This window comes from Neovison vison, chromosome 2 (genome assembly GCF_020171115.1).
Source record: "Neovison vison isolate M4711 chromosome 2, ASM_NN_V1, whole genome shotgun sequence".
NCBI classification, from domain to species: domain Eukaryota; kingdom Metazoa; phylum Chordata; class Mammalia; order Carnivora; family Mustelidae; genus Neogale; species Neogale vison.
This window is the reverse complement of record NC_058092.1, coordinates 52,416,420-52,433,561: the sequence shown is the minus strand read 5'-3', so window position 1 is coordinate 52,433,561 and position 17,142 is coordinate 52,416,420. Positions and strand designations below refer to the sequence as shown.

General features: G+C 46.0%; 1 protein-coding gene across 1 annotated transcript in view; it reads right to left on the bottom strand.

Moving 5' to 3' along the window:
• Positions 1–15,884, bottom strand: part of PGM1 (phosphoglucomutase 1) — a 63,175-nt gene extending 47,291 nt beyond the window's left edge. Inside the window, exon 1 of the mRNA XM_044238373.1 lies at positions 15,391–15,884. Coding sequence (XP_044094308.1) covers positions 15,391–15,636 — 246 coding nt within the window. The 5' untranslated portion in view covers positions 15,637–15,884. The remainder of the gene's footprint in view (positions 1–15,390) is intronic.
• Positions 15,885–17,142: the final 1,258 nt, after the last annotated feature.

Below are 17,142 nucleotides of genomic sequence, written 5' to 3'. Positions count from 1 at the left end.
AAGAGGCCCACCCAGCATCTCAGTCCTTCCACTAATACTCCTTCTACTAGTATCTGTAGGAAGAAGCACAGCTCCATTGCATGTCTAATTTTTTTTTAATTTATTTATTTGACAGAGAGATCACAAGTAGGCAGAGAGGCAGGCAGAGAGAGAGAGAGGGAAGCAGGCTCCCCGCTGAGCAGAGAGTCCGATGCGGGACTCAATCCCAGGACCCTGAGATCATGACCTGAGCTGAAGGCAGCGGCTTAACCCACTGAGCCACCCAGGCGCCCCTAATTTTTTTTTTTAATAAATTTTGGTGTGTGCTTTAACTGAGTGGACTGTGTATCACACATTCTACAATATGGATTTAGATCAACCAAGCCAAGGGAAAAGACCTCCCGTGATGAAAACAGCCGGTCACATATGGACCGTTGTAGGCCATATACTCTGGTTAAAGACAAGTCAGTAAACAGAGCTTTGATGCATTACTGGACAAATCCTGTGGCCCAGTCCTCCTTATAAATAGCTTTTTAGCTTTGCTAATCTAAGCCTCCATCCATGATTCTCCCTTCCTACCAGAGTCACAAGACAATTCTTAGGCGGCGTCTTAGGCTGGCCTGTGTGTAAAAGCAAGCATGGGGCGTTAAGGACCTGAGTGGGGATAACTCACCACTGGCTACCTGGCTGCCTCCTCCCTTCCTGCACAACAGGAGTTAGGAAGACTTCTATTTTCATGTCTAAGCCTATGGACTTTCCACAATGGCCTCCTTGTTTTCCCCATACTCCATTACGTGGAACATCCCCGCCGTTTCCTGGCTTCCTTTTCTTCATCCTTCAAGACCTGACTCGAACGCATCTCCCCTGGAAGCTTCCCCCGACTGCTTCTCCAAGCCCCCTTCCCTAGGGCTCCCAATGGCACCCTAAAGGAGGCGCCTGTCACCTGTTGTAAGGCCCACTGGACAGTGAGCTCCATGGGGTGCTGAGACTGTCCCGATGCGCTCGTGGACACCCCATGCACAGCACAATACTGAGCAACGATGGAAAGCTCAGCAAATGTCTCAGGGACGGAAGCAGCCCCTCAAGTACTATTCAGGAGAAGCTGCCAGAGCCAGCAGATCCAACCGTTCACCAGCACGGCTATGCAGAATCCCTGAGAGGGAGACATGGTGTGCAAACACCCAGCGCTGTGATGGGCACTTGAGCTGCTCGGGGACAGCTTTGCTTATCTGGGGTTATTTGGGTTATTCTGGGTTCTTTGGGTTACTTGGGCTGGTGGCTGTGTTCTTTTGAGATGAGATAACTAAGTATCAGACTGATAACAGATTACTGAAAGCCTCAAGTTCTGTAGAACTGGTCCCCCAGCCCCTCCACCCCTCAGGCCCTGCACAGGAAACACTTACTCTCTGTAAGAAAGACATTTCTGTTCTGAAATTTATAGACCAATGGGTGTGAAGCATCTTGGTAGGTCATTGACAAAGCTGAGAAGTAAAACTGAGAAGGTGGGAGCCAGCTGGGGGACCCTTAGCAAAGAGAAGTTTAAGGTGTCTGTATTTCCCATCAAAATCCCCACTAGCAACAAGCTTATGACTACATGTGAGGCATTACACCAGGTGACTTCCAACACGTACCTTATTATTTCCTAAACATACCTCTATGATATATTTTATTAATTTTATAAATGAGTTTTTAAAAAGAGTTCAGTTTTGCCCCAGATTAAGCTGCTAATAACCAGCATATCCAAGAATCAAATTCAAGTCTGTCTGCCACCAAATTCAAATGCAAAAGAGGTCATCCTGATATCCCACTAAGATCCTTAAAGTGGACTAATAGCTGTACTTTCTGGTTATTGGTTAGCACATCTGGGTTTGGACTTTGAGAGATGCTGGATAAAATTGCATGTGGAGATTTGTTTTGGCAGGAGGCATACATCAGACCAGTGGGGTGACTTTCCTGAAGCAAGAGTGGAATTTCCAAACAACCATCATAATGCATGTCTAGGTTGCCTCTTAGAGTTCCCCGAAACCTTTGTGTGCTCATTATTTAATCCTCACAAAACTCACGGATGGGACAGATATTAGAATTAATCCCATTTTACAACTGAGAAAATTGAGCTTTGCATCGGTTAAGCAGGGTTCCATGATACTGTATTGTAAGTTAGTTGTACAACTAACATTTGCACTGAAATCTTCTATTCCAACCCATCACTGGGCACTGAAGTCATTTGGTAAGATTCAGGAAGCCACAATGGGGCACCTGGGTGGCTCAGTGGGTTAAGCCTCTGCCTTCAGCTCAGGTCATGATCCCAGGGTTCTGGGATCGGGCCCCACGTCGGGCTCTCTGCTCGGTGGGGAGCCTGCTTCCCTTCCTCTCCCTCTGCCTGCCTCTCTGCCTACTTGTGATCTCTGTTCATCAAATAAATAAATAAAATCTTAAAAAAAAAAAAAGATTCAGGGAGCCACCATGTGACCTGTCTTCCATCTGACATTAGGTCACAAGTCTACAGAAGTACTTTGGATTATGGGGTTCTGGAATCTTCTCAGCAATTATTCCAGCAGCAGACTTTTAAATCAAACAATGAAGGTATCAGCCATATGCATTAAACCAGAGACTGCTCCCTAACTTCCTCCTTACTTCACTCTCAACTGAGGTCTCCCTCATGGAAGAAGGCATCCTTGTTCTCCCCTCCCTGCTCAAGATGGAGCTGGTTGCTCACCTGTGTGTTTAACGATTCCCCGAACTTCTCTTCAGACAGCTGAAAGTGGACTGAATGGTAGCCATTGCCACCCTTTCCTCGCAAAGATATGTCCACCTGGAACCTGTGAATGCGACCTTGGAGATTAATGAAGGATCTCGAGCTGAAACCATCATGAATTATCTGGGTGGGCCCTAAATCCAGTAACAAGTATCCTTAAAATAGACAGAAGAGAAGACAGACACATGTGAAGGCAGGGGCCGAGACTGGGGTGATGTAGCCATACACACATAGGACACATGGAGCCACCAAACTCTAAAAGCGGAAGGAAGGACTGCCTCATAACTCCAACAAGGTCAAAGTCTCAACTCAATGAGCCTGTGAGGGACAGTCACAGCAACTCTGCCTCGCAGATCGAATTCAAGGGATAATATATGGCTAGAGATAGAGTAAGACTTCTGTGTGGAAGGTATGGTGGCAACACACAGAAGACCTGCCCTCCACCCTCCTTGGCATTTGGAAGAACCATAATGATTAGAACTACCCAAATCTTCCATTTACTAAAGACAATGTCAGCCACTATGTAAGCACTTCATGAATTCTGCTCCATCCTCACATGGACATTTCAAGGCAGGTATTATTATTACTTCTTTTTTTTTTTTTAAGATTTTATTTATTTTATTTGACAGAGAGAGAGATCACAAGTAGGCAGAGAGGCAGGCAGAGACAGAGAGGGAAGCAGGCTCCCTGCTGAGCAGAGAGCCCGATTCGGGGCTCAATCCCAGGACACTGAGATCATGACCTGAGCCAAAGGCAGCGGCTTAATCCACTGAGCCACCCAGGCGCCCCTATTATTACTCTTTTTATACCAAATCTATACATGGGGGAACTGGCTATATGGGGAACTGTGTGATCATGTTTGTCTCCTGGATTTGACTACACAGGGTTTGGTGCCAACTCGTGGCCCAGCTCAGAGAGGCAGTCTGGCTTTTGGAGCAGGTGCCAACCTTACTCCCAATTCCAGTTGAGTTTCCCACATTTATTTCCCTTTTGCTTCATTTTTAAACATACTTCATTTCATTCTGCTCCACAGAACACATTTCTCAAGAGTCCCCATGAGGCAGTGTAACACAATAGCTTTACGACTAAAGTAAAAGATCCTTCCCCAGCCCCACCCAGGTATGCCAACCCAGCTCCATCTTCTAGCCTCTGTGCAACCCTGAACAAGCCCTTGGAGTCAGGTGGGCGCAAATTTAACATCTAGGTTTCTGGTTTCTGTGGCTTAGCGCTGACAAGACTCTCATCCCAGGTCGGAGCGATTTTGTCTTGTGTTTTAACAAACCTTCTCATGGTGCATGATTTCTAAATGCCTAACCAAAGCATGTTTAGATGTCTACCAGAGTGGAAGAGAACCATATCCCCAGGCCAACATGGGCATCTACAGAAGGAAAGCAGAATGCCAGAACCTCCCACAGCATGAACCGCCTTTTTTTTTTTTTTTTAATTTATTTGACAGAGAGAGAGACATCACAAGTAGGCAGAGAGGCAGGCGGAGGGGGAGGCAGGCTCCCTGCTGAGCAGAGCGCCTGATGTGGGGCTCGATCCCAGGACCCTGAGATCATGACCCGAGCCAAAGGCAGAGGCTTAACCCACTGAGCCACCCAGGTGCCCCCATGACATTTTCTCCGCAGGGCAGCACGAAATATGGCAACTCATTTTAAACAGTTATGCTGGAGTATTTTCATTTAAATTAATGCTATCTCCTTCAAAACAATCATCTTGGGAAGCAACATATTTATTCAAACAGCGCTCACACTGTACTAACATTTCTGGAACTCTTTCTCAGCAACTGTCTTAACAGTCTGTGGCACTTCCTTTGAAAGTCTTCAGTCATAACAAATTTCATCCTCTGAGAATAGATTTGAACTTTGGAAAGAGACAAAAATTGGTTGGAGCCATGTCTAATGAATAAAGTGGGTGATCAAATCTTGTTACATCGTTTTAGGTGAAAAATGAGGCATGACTATAAAATAATGTGACTGGTTTTCCTAGGTGACCCATAAACCGACTGGCTGAAAAATAATTCCCATAGAGGAGTCTCAAAATGCCTTGAGCACTAGACGCATCACTGGAATAAGTGTACGGTTCCCAGAGTGGTGATTTGGCAGGGTACAAAACTAATTTGGATATATAAGTTCAAATATGTTTGTTAAAAAAAAGAAATCTGATTGCTTACACTCATGAAAATGAAGAAGCTATTCTCCTGGAGAAATTTCTCCTTTTTTTTTTTTTTTTTTTGACAGCCTGGTCTGCTTTGGACAAGGGAATCTGCTGAGAAAAACCTAAGTGGTGATTTTCATTTTTTGTGTCAGTCCTCCCCCAACCAACCAAAGACTCCTTGAGAAAGGGGTCATCTTCATCTCTGTGTCTCCAGTGCTCAGCACAGCACACACACATGGGACACTAATTCCACTGTTCTGGACACAAACGCTTTGACTCTGCTTCTCGTCCTCTTGGGACTTCCCTTGCTAAATATAACTTCTGCCTAGCAACCGAAACTGGGCCATGTAAATAAAACCCACCCACACAAATTTACAGAGACCTAAGGTATACAAGTGGTTGCTTGGGGCCAAAAGCATAAGGAAATAAGAGGGACTGACTGCTAATACACGGGCTTCCCTTCGGGTCATAGAAATATTCTAAAATTAGATTGTGGTGATAGTTGCACAAGTCTGTGAACACATTAAAAGATGCTAAATTGGGGCGCCTGGGTGGCTCAGTGGGTTGGGCCTCTGCCTTCAGCTCAGGTCATGATCTCAGGGTCCTGGGATCGAGTCCCACATCGGGCTCTCTGCTCAGCGGGGAGCCTGCTTCCCTCTCTCTCTCTCTGCCTGCCTCTCTGACTACTTGTGATTTCTGTCAAATAAATAAAGCTTAAAAAAAAAAAAGATACTAAATTGTCCACTTTGAATGGGTGAATTGTGTGATAGGTGAATCATATCTCAATAAAGTAGCTTATTTAAAAAGCCCTCCACAATAGAAATGTTTGTGCCTTGGTTCCTTTCTAAGATGGCAGTTGGAATAAATGATAGTCAGGTTCTCTCTTCCAAAAATCTAGTTCCTTATATAAAATTGTTTCTGTCTTCTTCTGTAACTCTATCACTTGAAAATGACCTCGGGGTTCTCAGCAGATAAGGAAAGCATGTTTGGATGGTGAGGACTGCTGAGTGTCCCTCAACACCAGTTATCCCATTCCTTTCAATTGACACCCCCAATGTTTAGCCTGATACACAGCTCCCAGAAAAACATGAATATAACCTAGCCTCCCTTGCTGCGAGAGGAGGCCTTAGACTATGTTTTGGCACAGAAGATGTGAGTAAAATAAATGACGTACAGTTTCTGAGAAAGGTGTGCCTTCATTCCACTTCCTTCCTGTTACCTGGAATGACCCTATGCGGTAGGCAGCCATCTTAGCTCATGCAGATACGGGCAACTCACTAGGGAAGGCCAAGCAAAAAAGAAAAGAAATACAGAACCCTTTATATAACAGACCCACCACACCAGCCCAGGACTGACCACACCCAGTCTATTACAGAAAGAGTTCTATTACTATGAACTTATATTTTAAGTAACTTATTTTGAGACTTTTTTTCACAGCCAAAGGTGTATGTTAACTAATGATACAATCTGATCTTCTGTATCATCAATAAGCATCATCAGCATACCTTTTATGCCATGGCAAAACTGTCACCACTGCTACCCTGGAAGGCAGACCACTGGTCAACCAAACCTGGACAAATGGGAGAAATTCAAAACAGGAGCAGTTGTTGGCTGCTTCTTGCCACAATAGAGAGGAGCTCAGGCAAGGACTTGCCAATCCACAGGCAAAAATGAAGATAAAGCTCCACTAAGGGAAATATCTTTGACTGGGGCCTGCAAACTGTGTTGCCCAAGTTCAGTAATTTGTGGCCTTATAGAGTCGAGATGACTACTATATATCCCCAAGCTAAGGCAGCTCTCCATGAAGCAGCAGGTGTAGAAGAATGGGCTGTGGCCTCAACTCTTTCCCAGGATTCTTTTCTAGACAATGAAAACTGACCCATCAGCAAAGATCTGATTAAGGATACTGCTTTCTTACTCAGCCTAGCTTTTCCTATCTCAAGGCAGGCATCAGTGATGGAGATGTCCGAGGAGGGACAGAGCACAGAGGCCAAACCTAAAAGTTTTCAGGCTTAGGGCGCCTGGGTGGCCCAGTTGGTTAAGCATCTGACTCTTGATTTCGGCACAGGTCATGATCTCAGGGTCATGAGATCAAGCCCCTCATTGGGCTCTGCACCCAGCATTGAGTCTGCTTGGGATTCTTCCTCTCTCTCAGCCTCTACCCCTCCCCTGACTCTCTCACTCTCTCTCTTGCTTGCTCTATCTCAAAATAAATAAATAAATAAAATATTTTTAAAAAATAAAGTTTTCAGGCTTAAAACCCTATCTATGTGAGAATTTTCCCTGGATTATCAGTATGCGGAATTGATCAGAATAGGCCGGAAGAAGCCTAATAAACTTTCTAAGTAATTACACAGTGAAACAAACCAAAAACTGGGTCTGCAAAAGTAACCCCTGCCTTCACACATCCACCAACTTTCATGAGCAGAAAGCAGGATACAAAAAGCTGTGCAGATCCCAAAAATTCTCAGAATCTACTCTGCCGTGCCCAGGACTAAGTGAGCACCAAGGACAGAGAGTAAGAGAGTCCCTCCCTGAGGGCAGGGCTCCCTGTGGACCTACTCCAGGGTCAGGGCAAGGAGTCTGCACTCCCTACCAGCAGCACAGTGTGAACACTATGGCTGCTGACTGCTCTATTTCTGTAACTATGGAAGTATATATATTTATTGGAAGGAACCTAAGCTGCTGCCCCAGGGGGCAGAGTGATGTATTTCATGGGTGAGAAGAAGAGTGGACACAGTTACCTGCACACCCAAAGAGATGCCCGTAGCAGAGATTTTTCTACTTGCAACTCCTTTTCTTAAGGTAACAGAACCACCCATTTTTAGCCGGCCACGTGCCTCCCAATATGAAGTCTACATTTTTGGGCCCTTCTTGCAGGTAAGTATGGAAAATCTAATCAGTGGGTTGTGAGGGAGTGAGGCGTGCAATTTCCAGACTGTTTAAAGGGGTGGGAGGGGGAACGCTCTGCTCTATCTTTTTTCTGTGCCCACTGGCAGCAATGAGGTTGAGGTTATGGCCGCCCCCCACCCCGCCCCACCACATCCTGATGGGCAAAGGCAACACCTTTAAGACAGCAGAGCCACAGACCTGAAGGAGAGGGAGGTCCTAAGGACCTACTCCACTAGTCCTGGCCTGCGACACTTAAGACGAGGGCATGAGACAGAGAAAAACTTCTATTTTGTTTAATCCACTGCTGTTTTGAGTGACAACATCTTGAACTTATGTAATTGTACAATCTTTTGACTTAAAATACAGGCTACATGGTGTACATCAAATTCACTTTGGGAGGTAGTTTAAAATGTCATCTTCTAGAGCCTCCAAATCTGAGCTACGGTGGGACGCCGGGCCTTGCCAGGGAGCTCTAACAGAGATTTCAGATATGAGCCAAGGAGAAAGCCACAGGGCCCAGTGCTGCATAGTACACTGGCTGAATTATAATTGCTCTCCTTCTGGTATGTGCAGCTCTGAGTAGCAGCAGGAATGTGCAGTGCTGTGCGGAGTGAGAGGGGAAAAGAGTCAGATTTAGATCAGTGAAGCTGAGAGAAAGAGAGAGACACCCTCCCCCCTACAATTCTGTTAAAATATTTTACATAACAAAGGCCATTTAGTGGCTAAGTGCTCAGCTCTAAAGAACAGTCCTGTCCATTCCTTCAACTAACCTCTTTCTGCCATGTACCCACTCCAATAAAGGGGCCTCTTTTCTGTTCACACGCTCTCCACGCTTCAAGACACAATTCAAGTTCCATCGCTTCTTTCCCCAACAGATGTTGTCTCCCTTATCTGCACTCAGCACTTTTTCTAATTCTGTTCTTTGCACGTGTATGTACCTCTTGTGTCTTATCTCCCCCAAAGACTGCACACTTCAGGATGGAAAAGGACCGTAACTTATTTATCCTGGTATTTTTTTTTTTTTAAGATTTTATTTATTTGGGACGCCTGGGTGGCTCAGTTGGTTAAGCAGCTGCCTTCGGCTCAGGTCATGATCCCAGCGTCCTGGGATCGAGTCCCACATCAGCTCCTTGCTTGGCAGGGAGCCTGCTTCTCCCTCTGCCTCTGCCTGCCACTCTGTCTGCCTGTGCTCACTCTCTCTCCCTCTCTCTCTGATAAATAAATAAAATCTTTAAAAAAAAAAAAAGATTTTATTTATTTGACAGAGATCACAAGCAGGCAGAGGCAGGCAGAGAGAGAGGAAGGGAAGCAGGCTCCCCACCGAGCAGAGAGCCCAATGCAGGGCTCAATCCCAGCACCCTGGGATCATGACCCGAGCTGAAAGCAGAAGCTTTAACCCACTGAGCAACTCAGGCGCCCCTTACCTTGGTATTTAATACCAACTCCCACTCAGAAAGTGTAAACGGGGGGAGAACAATCATTCATAAACCCATCATAACTAAAGGACTTTTTTTTTTTTAAATAGGAGTTTTACCATATTAAAAAGTTACCCAAAGATGATCCTGTGCCAAGTCATGCTTGCCCCAAGGATATCAGGTTTCAAGTAAGGGTAGCAAGGAGCCTCTACCTAACACCAGTGACCTCAGAGTCCCCAAAACATTCTCCATCCTACCCAATATTCTTTCATTCCCTTCTCAGAACTCTTATCTAGAAATATATCCCTTCACCTGTGTTTGCAGCTGGCCTCATGAAAGTTCAGGAAAGAGTGATCCATCCCAAACGGGAGATAGTGAATAAGACTAGGTTCTCCAAGCCCCACTGGTTTAGTGAGAACCTGAGACCATTAATCCCTGTGTCATGCATTTGATGCCCATTTCAGTGCAGGCAGTATCTGACACTAAAAGGGGATTGTCTGCTTAATGCAGGGGTTCTTAACCCAGGATCCTTAGATCCTACTGGCAAGAGGACCCTGGGTAGAAATGAATGGGGTCTGCGAGTTTGAATGACAAAGCAAACAAAATCTTTATTTAACTAACCTCTAAATGAAATTTAACATTCCCTTGAATTTTGAACTTAGGCAATAAACCACAGAATAATTATTATTATCATTACTAATACCACCTGGGCCTTTATCATCAATAGAAATCACAGATATTTTTCAGAGGTACCTTGGGTGGCTCACTCCATTAAGCATCTGACTCTTGATTTCAGCTCAGGTCATGATCTCAGGGTTGTGGGATCCACCCTCAAACCAGACTCAACAGGGGGTCCGCTTGAGATTCTCTCTCCTTCTCCCTCTGCCCGTACCCCCTTGCTCTCTCTCTTTAATCTTCAAAAAAATCACAGATATTTCACAGCATATTATAGTTATCTCAAATATTAAGATTGCAGATATATCAAAATATCATTTATACTTACCTCTATTCTAAAGATGGTATTAGATCTTCTACTAAATTTTGTTAATGTGTGAGTAAAGAAGCATATATATCTTGCTATATCACAAACTTGGTTAACATTTTGATAATTTTATTTCTAATACAACTTTTATTTCCTCTGTAATCCTTTGTATTTTATTTATTTTAAAATAAAATTATTCTGAGATGGGGTCCATAGATTAATCAAAGGAATCCAGGGCATAAGAACCTCTGTGAATTGATGAAAGAAAACCTGTCTACTCACAAGTTCTCATGAAAGCATTTATTTTATTTTGTCGAAGATAATGATGAACCATCCTTCAAAATATCCATTCATTTACTTTTGAGTTCAAACTTCCCAATTCCTAAGACTGGTCATGTGTAGATCACTGGGCCCAAGAGCAATTTTTAGAGATCAGGAATTGTTTGAACTAAGTTGCCTGCACTGGTATCTGTTAGACTTCTCAGTAACCGAGGCCCATAAATTCCTTTCTCACTGTGCTAATCTGAGCTAGGTTTTTGGCCTTGAACCCAATTGGCTTCTGAGTAACATGGAATCCCTCTATATTGGGGGGCCACTGGGGATAGAGGAAGGTGGGGACAGTACCGATACCTACGATGCAGTGTTAATAACTGCATCAGGTTGGGCCTGATGAACTTGGTGTCCCCCTAGCAGCAGAACACTAATAACAAAAAAGTCCTGCCCCAGGTCCATCATGAGGTTCTCCCACAAGGGTCATTCAGTCAGTTTCCAGGTAAGTCGAGACTGCAGGTATTTTTTTTTTTTTAAAGATTTTATTTATTTATCTGACAGAGAGAGATCACAAGCAGGCAGAGAGAGAGAGAGAGGAGGAAGCAGGCTCCCCGCTGAGCAGAGAGCCCGATGCGGGACTCGATCCCAGGACCCTGAGGTCATGACCCCAGCCGAAGGCAGCGGCTTAACCCACTGAGCCACCCAGGCGCCCTGCAGGTACTTTTAAACATGTTGTTTCATTTAATCCTCACAAGAACCTCTCCGGGTGTCTCATCATTTCCAACCTTTACAGACCAGGAAGGGGGAGGTGGGTAGGGGAAGGATCAGAAATCAACTAACTTGCCCCCCAGTCTCCAACTCCTCTATTTTTATTCTTTTGTGCATAGAATTCTTCCCCTTGACAAGTCCACCTGCAATTCCAACTAGCCCTTTGAGCCTCAGTTCAGCTACCACTTTCAGTGTTCTCAGACCCCAAAAATAAACCTCTTAAGGTTTTCTGATACCTTAGGAAACCTCTTGCTAATGGACACAAGTCAAGACACAGCACAGAAGCTCACAGGCACCGTTCAAAGCTCGGGTGGCTTCATGCTGAGATGCTGAGTACAGCTCTGGGAAGACGCTTGGTGGGGCCACTCTTGCTGCTGGGGGTGGGTCCTTGAGGCCTCTCCAATGGCTCCCTGCACACTGAAGTCTGACCTCTGCTTTCACTTTCACCTTTTTTTCATAAGAGCAAAAGTCCTTTTCAGATTTCTTTTGGTTTGCCATTTGCAAAAACAGGCATTTAACGTAGGTTATTCATAAAAGTCAAGTGGCATAAGACAAACTTCCAGAAAGCAGGGGATACCTCTATAGCCCTCCATGCTCTTCCCCCTTTCAGTACCTGGCACATACCTCCAACAGAACACCTAATGCACTGTGCTTCTCTGTTTATTCTCATCTACTTCCCTCCACAATGTTTTTGCTGAGGGCAGGAATATTTTGTATCCTAAGTACTCAGGACAACATAGTAAATGTTTGAAGAGAATACAAGCATGGTCACCAACTATACATTAGCTTTGAGGGCTGGAATTTGCTTATTTCATTTTTTAAGATTTTGTTTATTTATTTGTCAGAGAGAGCACAAGCAGGGGGAGCGGTGGCTGAGGTCCCCCACCGAGCAGGGAGCCTGATTCTGGACTCAATCCCAGGACCCTGGGATCATGACCCAAGCAGCAAAGGCAGATGATTAACTGACTGAGCCACCCAGGTGTCCCGGAATCTGCTTAACTTAAAGTGTATTCCTCATCCTTCACAATTCACGACAATTAAACAAGGACTCACTGAAAGCTACACTATCCTAGGTACTATAAATACAGATAACACCAGACCCTGTCTTAAAGAAGTTTACTTTCTAGGGGGTAGTGTCATATGTAAATATAGTTTCACTGGGATTTGATTAACTATTCTAGAGGTATCTATGAGAACGGAAGAATTCATAGGGGAATGAAAATGGCAGAGAAAAGTTTTGGGGGAAATTTTCAGAAGATGCTATGTGAATTGATTCACACCAGAAGAGAGGAGTAGGGGGTGCCTGGGTGGCTCAGTGGGTTAAGCCTCTGCCTTCAGCTCAGGTCGTGATCCCAGGGTCCTGGGATTGAGCCCCCAAGTTGGGCTCCCTGCTCAGCGGGGAGCCTGCTTCCTCCTCCTTCTCTCTCTGCCTGCCTCTCTGCCTACTTGTGATCTCTGTCAAATAAATAAAACCTTCAAAAAAAAAAAAAAAGAAAGAAAGAAAGAAAAAGAAAAGAATAGAGGAGTAGCATACTTAAATCCCTGGTATGGAGAGAGAGATATAGAGACAGGGAACAAAATCAGCGAGCAGAAAGCTGCGGACAGAAACAGAGGGAACAGCTAGGGTATACGCAGGGCAAGCAGTCCATGAAGGAACTCCCGAAAAGTGTGAGTAGAATCAGGAGAGTGATCAAGACAAGGGAAGGAGGACTTTAAAACTGCAAAACCAGTAGTGCCAAAGGCAACAAAAGGCCAAATGAAGCCTAAAAGATTATTCAATGGATTTAGCAACCAGAAAGTCCTTGGGAACCTCGGCAAGAGCAATTTTAATGGAGTGGTGGAGGAAGCAGAAGCCAGACTGCAGTAAAGTGGTAAGTGAATGAGTAAAAAATCAGTGTGGCCACTCGCCAAAGAGGGGGAAAGCAATAGGGCAGTAGCTGAAGGGAGATGGGGTTTTAAGAACATATATATTTTTTTAGTCCTAGCCTAATTTTTTCCTTTCCACCCCACATTCCTCCCAAATAGACAACTTTCCATTTAGACCTCTAAAATCCCTACTGTGCTGTCAGCAAGCTCCTTAAGGATGATTCTTGTGTCTGAAGCATCTCTTTATTCCACACAGTTCCCTGCACATGGCATAAGTTCAATCTCTGTGGAATGAATGAATGAAATATATATTCCACACGGGTGATAAGGAATTGAAGGGCTCTACTGGAATACAGTTCACTTTCTTTCAAGGGAATTTGTGGTTGTCTGAAAACTCAAGAGCACCTTCTATCCAGAGGGCCTTGTCTCCTTGATGCTTTTAAGTTTCTGACCCAGGGAGGCAGACGTAGATGGGGTCCAGAATAGAATTTACAGATGACCAGAAAAATAGATCTATAAAGATTCAAGCATCCCAAGGGGCACCTGGGTGGCTCAGTGGGTTAAGCCACTGCCTTTGGCTTAGGTCATGACCTCAGGGTCCTGGGATAGAGCCTCACATCGGGCTCTCTGCTCAGCAGGGAGCCTGCTTCCTCCTCTCTCTCGCTCTCTGCCTGCTTCTCTGCCTACTTGTAACCTCTGTCTGTCAAATAAATAAATAAATAAATCTTTAAAAAAAAAAAAAAAAAAAAAGGATTCAAGCATCCCTTTATTCCCAGAAGCTGGAACTGGCAGGTCAATGTTAGACTCAGGGTATTGCCACGGCAGTTCCTCTTTAAGCTGCCTGGCTTCAGTTTTCTCACTGGCAACTTGAAGATGCCCATAATAGCATCGACCTCTTCAGGCCCAAGCATAAATCAGACACCGCATGTTTAGAGCTTTTCATAGTGCTTGGCAGAATGATGCTTTTATGTTAAAGATAAAGTACTACTAAAATGAATAAAAATATTACTAAAGGGAATGAGTTCCAGAAGAGTTGGGTAGAAGTCAAAGCTTATTTTATTTTTTTTAAAGATTTTATTTATTTATTAGAGAGAGACACAGCTACAAGCAGGGGGAGAGAGGGAGAAGCAGGCTTCCTGCTGAGCTTGGAGCTCCATGCAGGGCTCTATCCCAGGACGCTGGGACCATGATCCTAACCGAAGGCAGACACCCAACAAATAAGCCACCCAGGCACCCCAAAACTTATTTTAAATACAGAGAGAAAAACTCATTAGAAAACGTTTCTTAAAAAGTGAATGAATGATCAGCCCCAACTTAACTTATTTTATAAATTCACCTTTTCGTTGATCAGGTTTACTGATTTACTGATTTTAATTCAGAGTTTCACCTATCAGAGTGGACCTGCCCATAAAGTCAGTTAACGGTCCTTAGCTGGTGGGGAAAGTGGGGAGGGGATGAGCCAAGGTGTTGCATTAATTTCCTGGCCAGCCTCTAGGGCTTGCATAAGAGTACCCTTGGGTATGCAGTTTCTGTTCTATTGAAAATTCGGCTCCAGCTCCTCGATGCAACAGATCTAGAAGCACCACCGGTGCAAATACCAGCCGTTTCAAAAGCCTTTGCCCCAGCAACCAGGCCGTGCAAGGGCAGGAGTTGTCCCGAAGCAAACTAGGGTGTGGGGAGCGAGAATGCAACCTCCTTCTCAGCCCCGAGGCCTCACGCACCAACTGGGCGGGAGCTCCCGCCACCCCGGCCCCAAGGCGTCGGGTTCCCTGCCAGTGGGAAGCGCCAGTCCCAGACGAGAATAGCAGGCAAACAGGCAAACGAGCGGGATGCGAGGGGTTCTGAGCAGGGCAGAGGCCCTCTAACCTTCCCGGTTAAGGTGACTGCACCGTGAGCTGAAACCAAATCTTCAGTCCCCGGAAAGGTTAATGTAAATGTCAGAGGCCTCGGCAGGAGGAGGGGAGGGAAGGGGAGGGGAGGAAAGGAGGGAGGAGGAGAAAGACGGGCGGGGCAGGTGGCGGAGGGTCGGTCCTCCCAAGGTCAAGTTCCACCCGCCCGCCCCCCGGGGAGTCGACCGAGCAGCTCCGCGGAGCCTGGTGGCCGCCTTCCAGCACACCGCGACCTCCTCCCGGCCTGCGGGTCGGGAAGCGCGAGCGCAGAGGGGCGGGGGGTGGAGACTGGGGCGGCCGCGCGCGGAAGTGGCCCGGCCGAGCGCGGCAGGGGGCGGTCGAGCGACACGGGCCGCACGTCGCGCACGACCCCGCGCCGGGTCCACGCCGCGGAGCAGTCGGCGCGTCCCTTACCCCGTTGGCGGCCGCGATGCGGACGATGAGCTGGATGGCCTCCTTCATGTAGAACCTGCCGTCCCCGCCCACCACCAGGGTGGCCTCCTGCCGCTGCGCGGGCTCCACCGTGGAGATGATACTCTGGATGAAATTCTCCGCGTAGTTGGTGCTGCTCTGAAACACCTTCACCCGCTTCCGCAGCCCGCTCGTGCCCGGCTTCTGGTCGGGGTACGCCTGGGTCTTAACCGTCACAATCTTCACCATGGTGGCGACTCGCTTCCTGGGGCCGGAGCTGACTCTGCTAACCGTGGGGCGGCCGGAGCTGTGGCTGCTGCTGCTCTAGGGTGAGGGTTCGGACGGGGTACGGGCCACGCCAGCTCTCTCGCCTGCGCTCGGCCCTCCTCCTTAAAGGGACAGGGGACAGGGCCCTCCCTCCGCCGCTGGCCCCACTTTTCAGGTCCCGAGGGGGGAGGGAGCGCCCACCTCCAGGCCTCTGGTGCAGTGGGTGGAGCCTCTCTCATTTCCCCATCCCACCCCATCCCCGTAAGCCAATCCACTATAAAACGAAATCCGCCGCTCCTCCCCTAACTGGAAGGGCAGAACCTGGGGTAGGGGCTCTGTCCTAGGGCAAGAATTGGAGGAGTGGGAAAATTAGGGAGTATAATGATTTCCGGTGGTTTGGCTAGAGTGTCATGTGTAAATAACCTTCTGGAAACCTGTTCTGAGGGATAGAAGTGCCAGCCTTAGGTGGATTCATGACTATTCTTTATATCCTCCAAATATTGGAGTATTTGTATCAGAAAAAGGAGTCAACTCCGAAGGTCTAATTCGACCTGCTACCTTCCGTGTGATTACTTATGGACTAAACCCTTTTCTTGCACCCTAAAACTAGGGTTTATTGAACATGTTTCTAATCCTTGCTAAAGTACAAGATTTATTTTTCCCTATTCCAGGCTTAAAAACTGAGATTCAAAAAATTAAATGGCTTATCAGGGCCAGAGAGATAAGTATACACAGGAGGCCAACTCGGGTGGGTGTGGCTCCAAAACCAGGGCTCTCACCCTGATTTGCCTGCCTGTGTCACCAGGTTTGATAACTAGGAAATAAATGTACAGGGAGGCCTTGATAAATACATGCACAAATACAAGGTAAGGCTGAGTGTCATATAATTCATCATCAAAATAAGCCAGTTAGTTATTCACGTAATAGAAATTTGGTGAAGAGATGAAGAACTGAAAGAGTTCATAGAGGACAGAGAGTCAACAAAAGAGTCTTGATTATTGAGTAGGAATATTGATTCTTTCCTTTTGGTTTGGCATCCCCCTGGATTTGGTGAGAGTGATTGCTATGCTCAGGGAATGTGTCATTTGTAGAAAAGCCACGGCTTCTTTCTCCCTGCTTATGAGATGTGTGACCTGGAGAAAGTAACTATGGGCAACCATCTCTTTACTATAAAATGTGCATAAAACCTACTTTAAAGAGTTTCTGCCAAGAATTAATAGGGATTTGTATGTCTGTTTCTCAATCATGGGTACACAGTAGAATCACCTGAGATACTTTTGAAACTACCCAGGCTCCAGTCCAAACAGATTAAATCGTAATCAGCTGATGTAAGTAAATCACCTAGCATGGTGCCTGAAACAACAGCCCTCAAAAAAAAATCAGCTCCCCTTCCCTAATTCCCAAACTAGAACTTACCATTAGCCTGTGAATTTATATTCTGTTCATGCCCCTTCAGTGATTAATTGATTATCTTGATCAAGCAGAGAG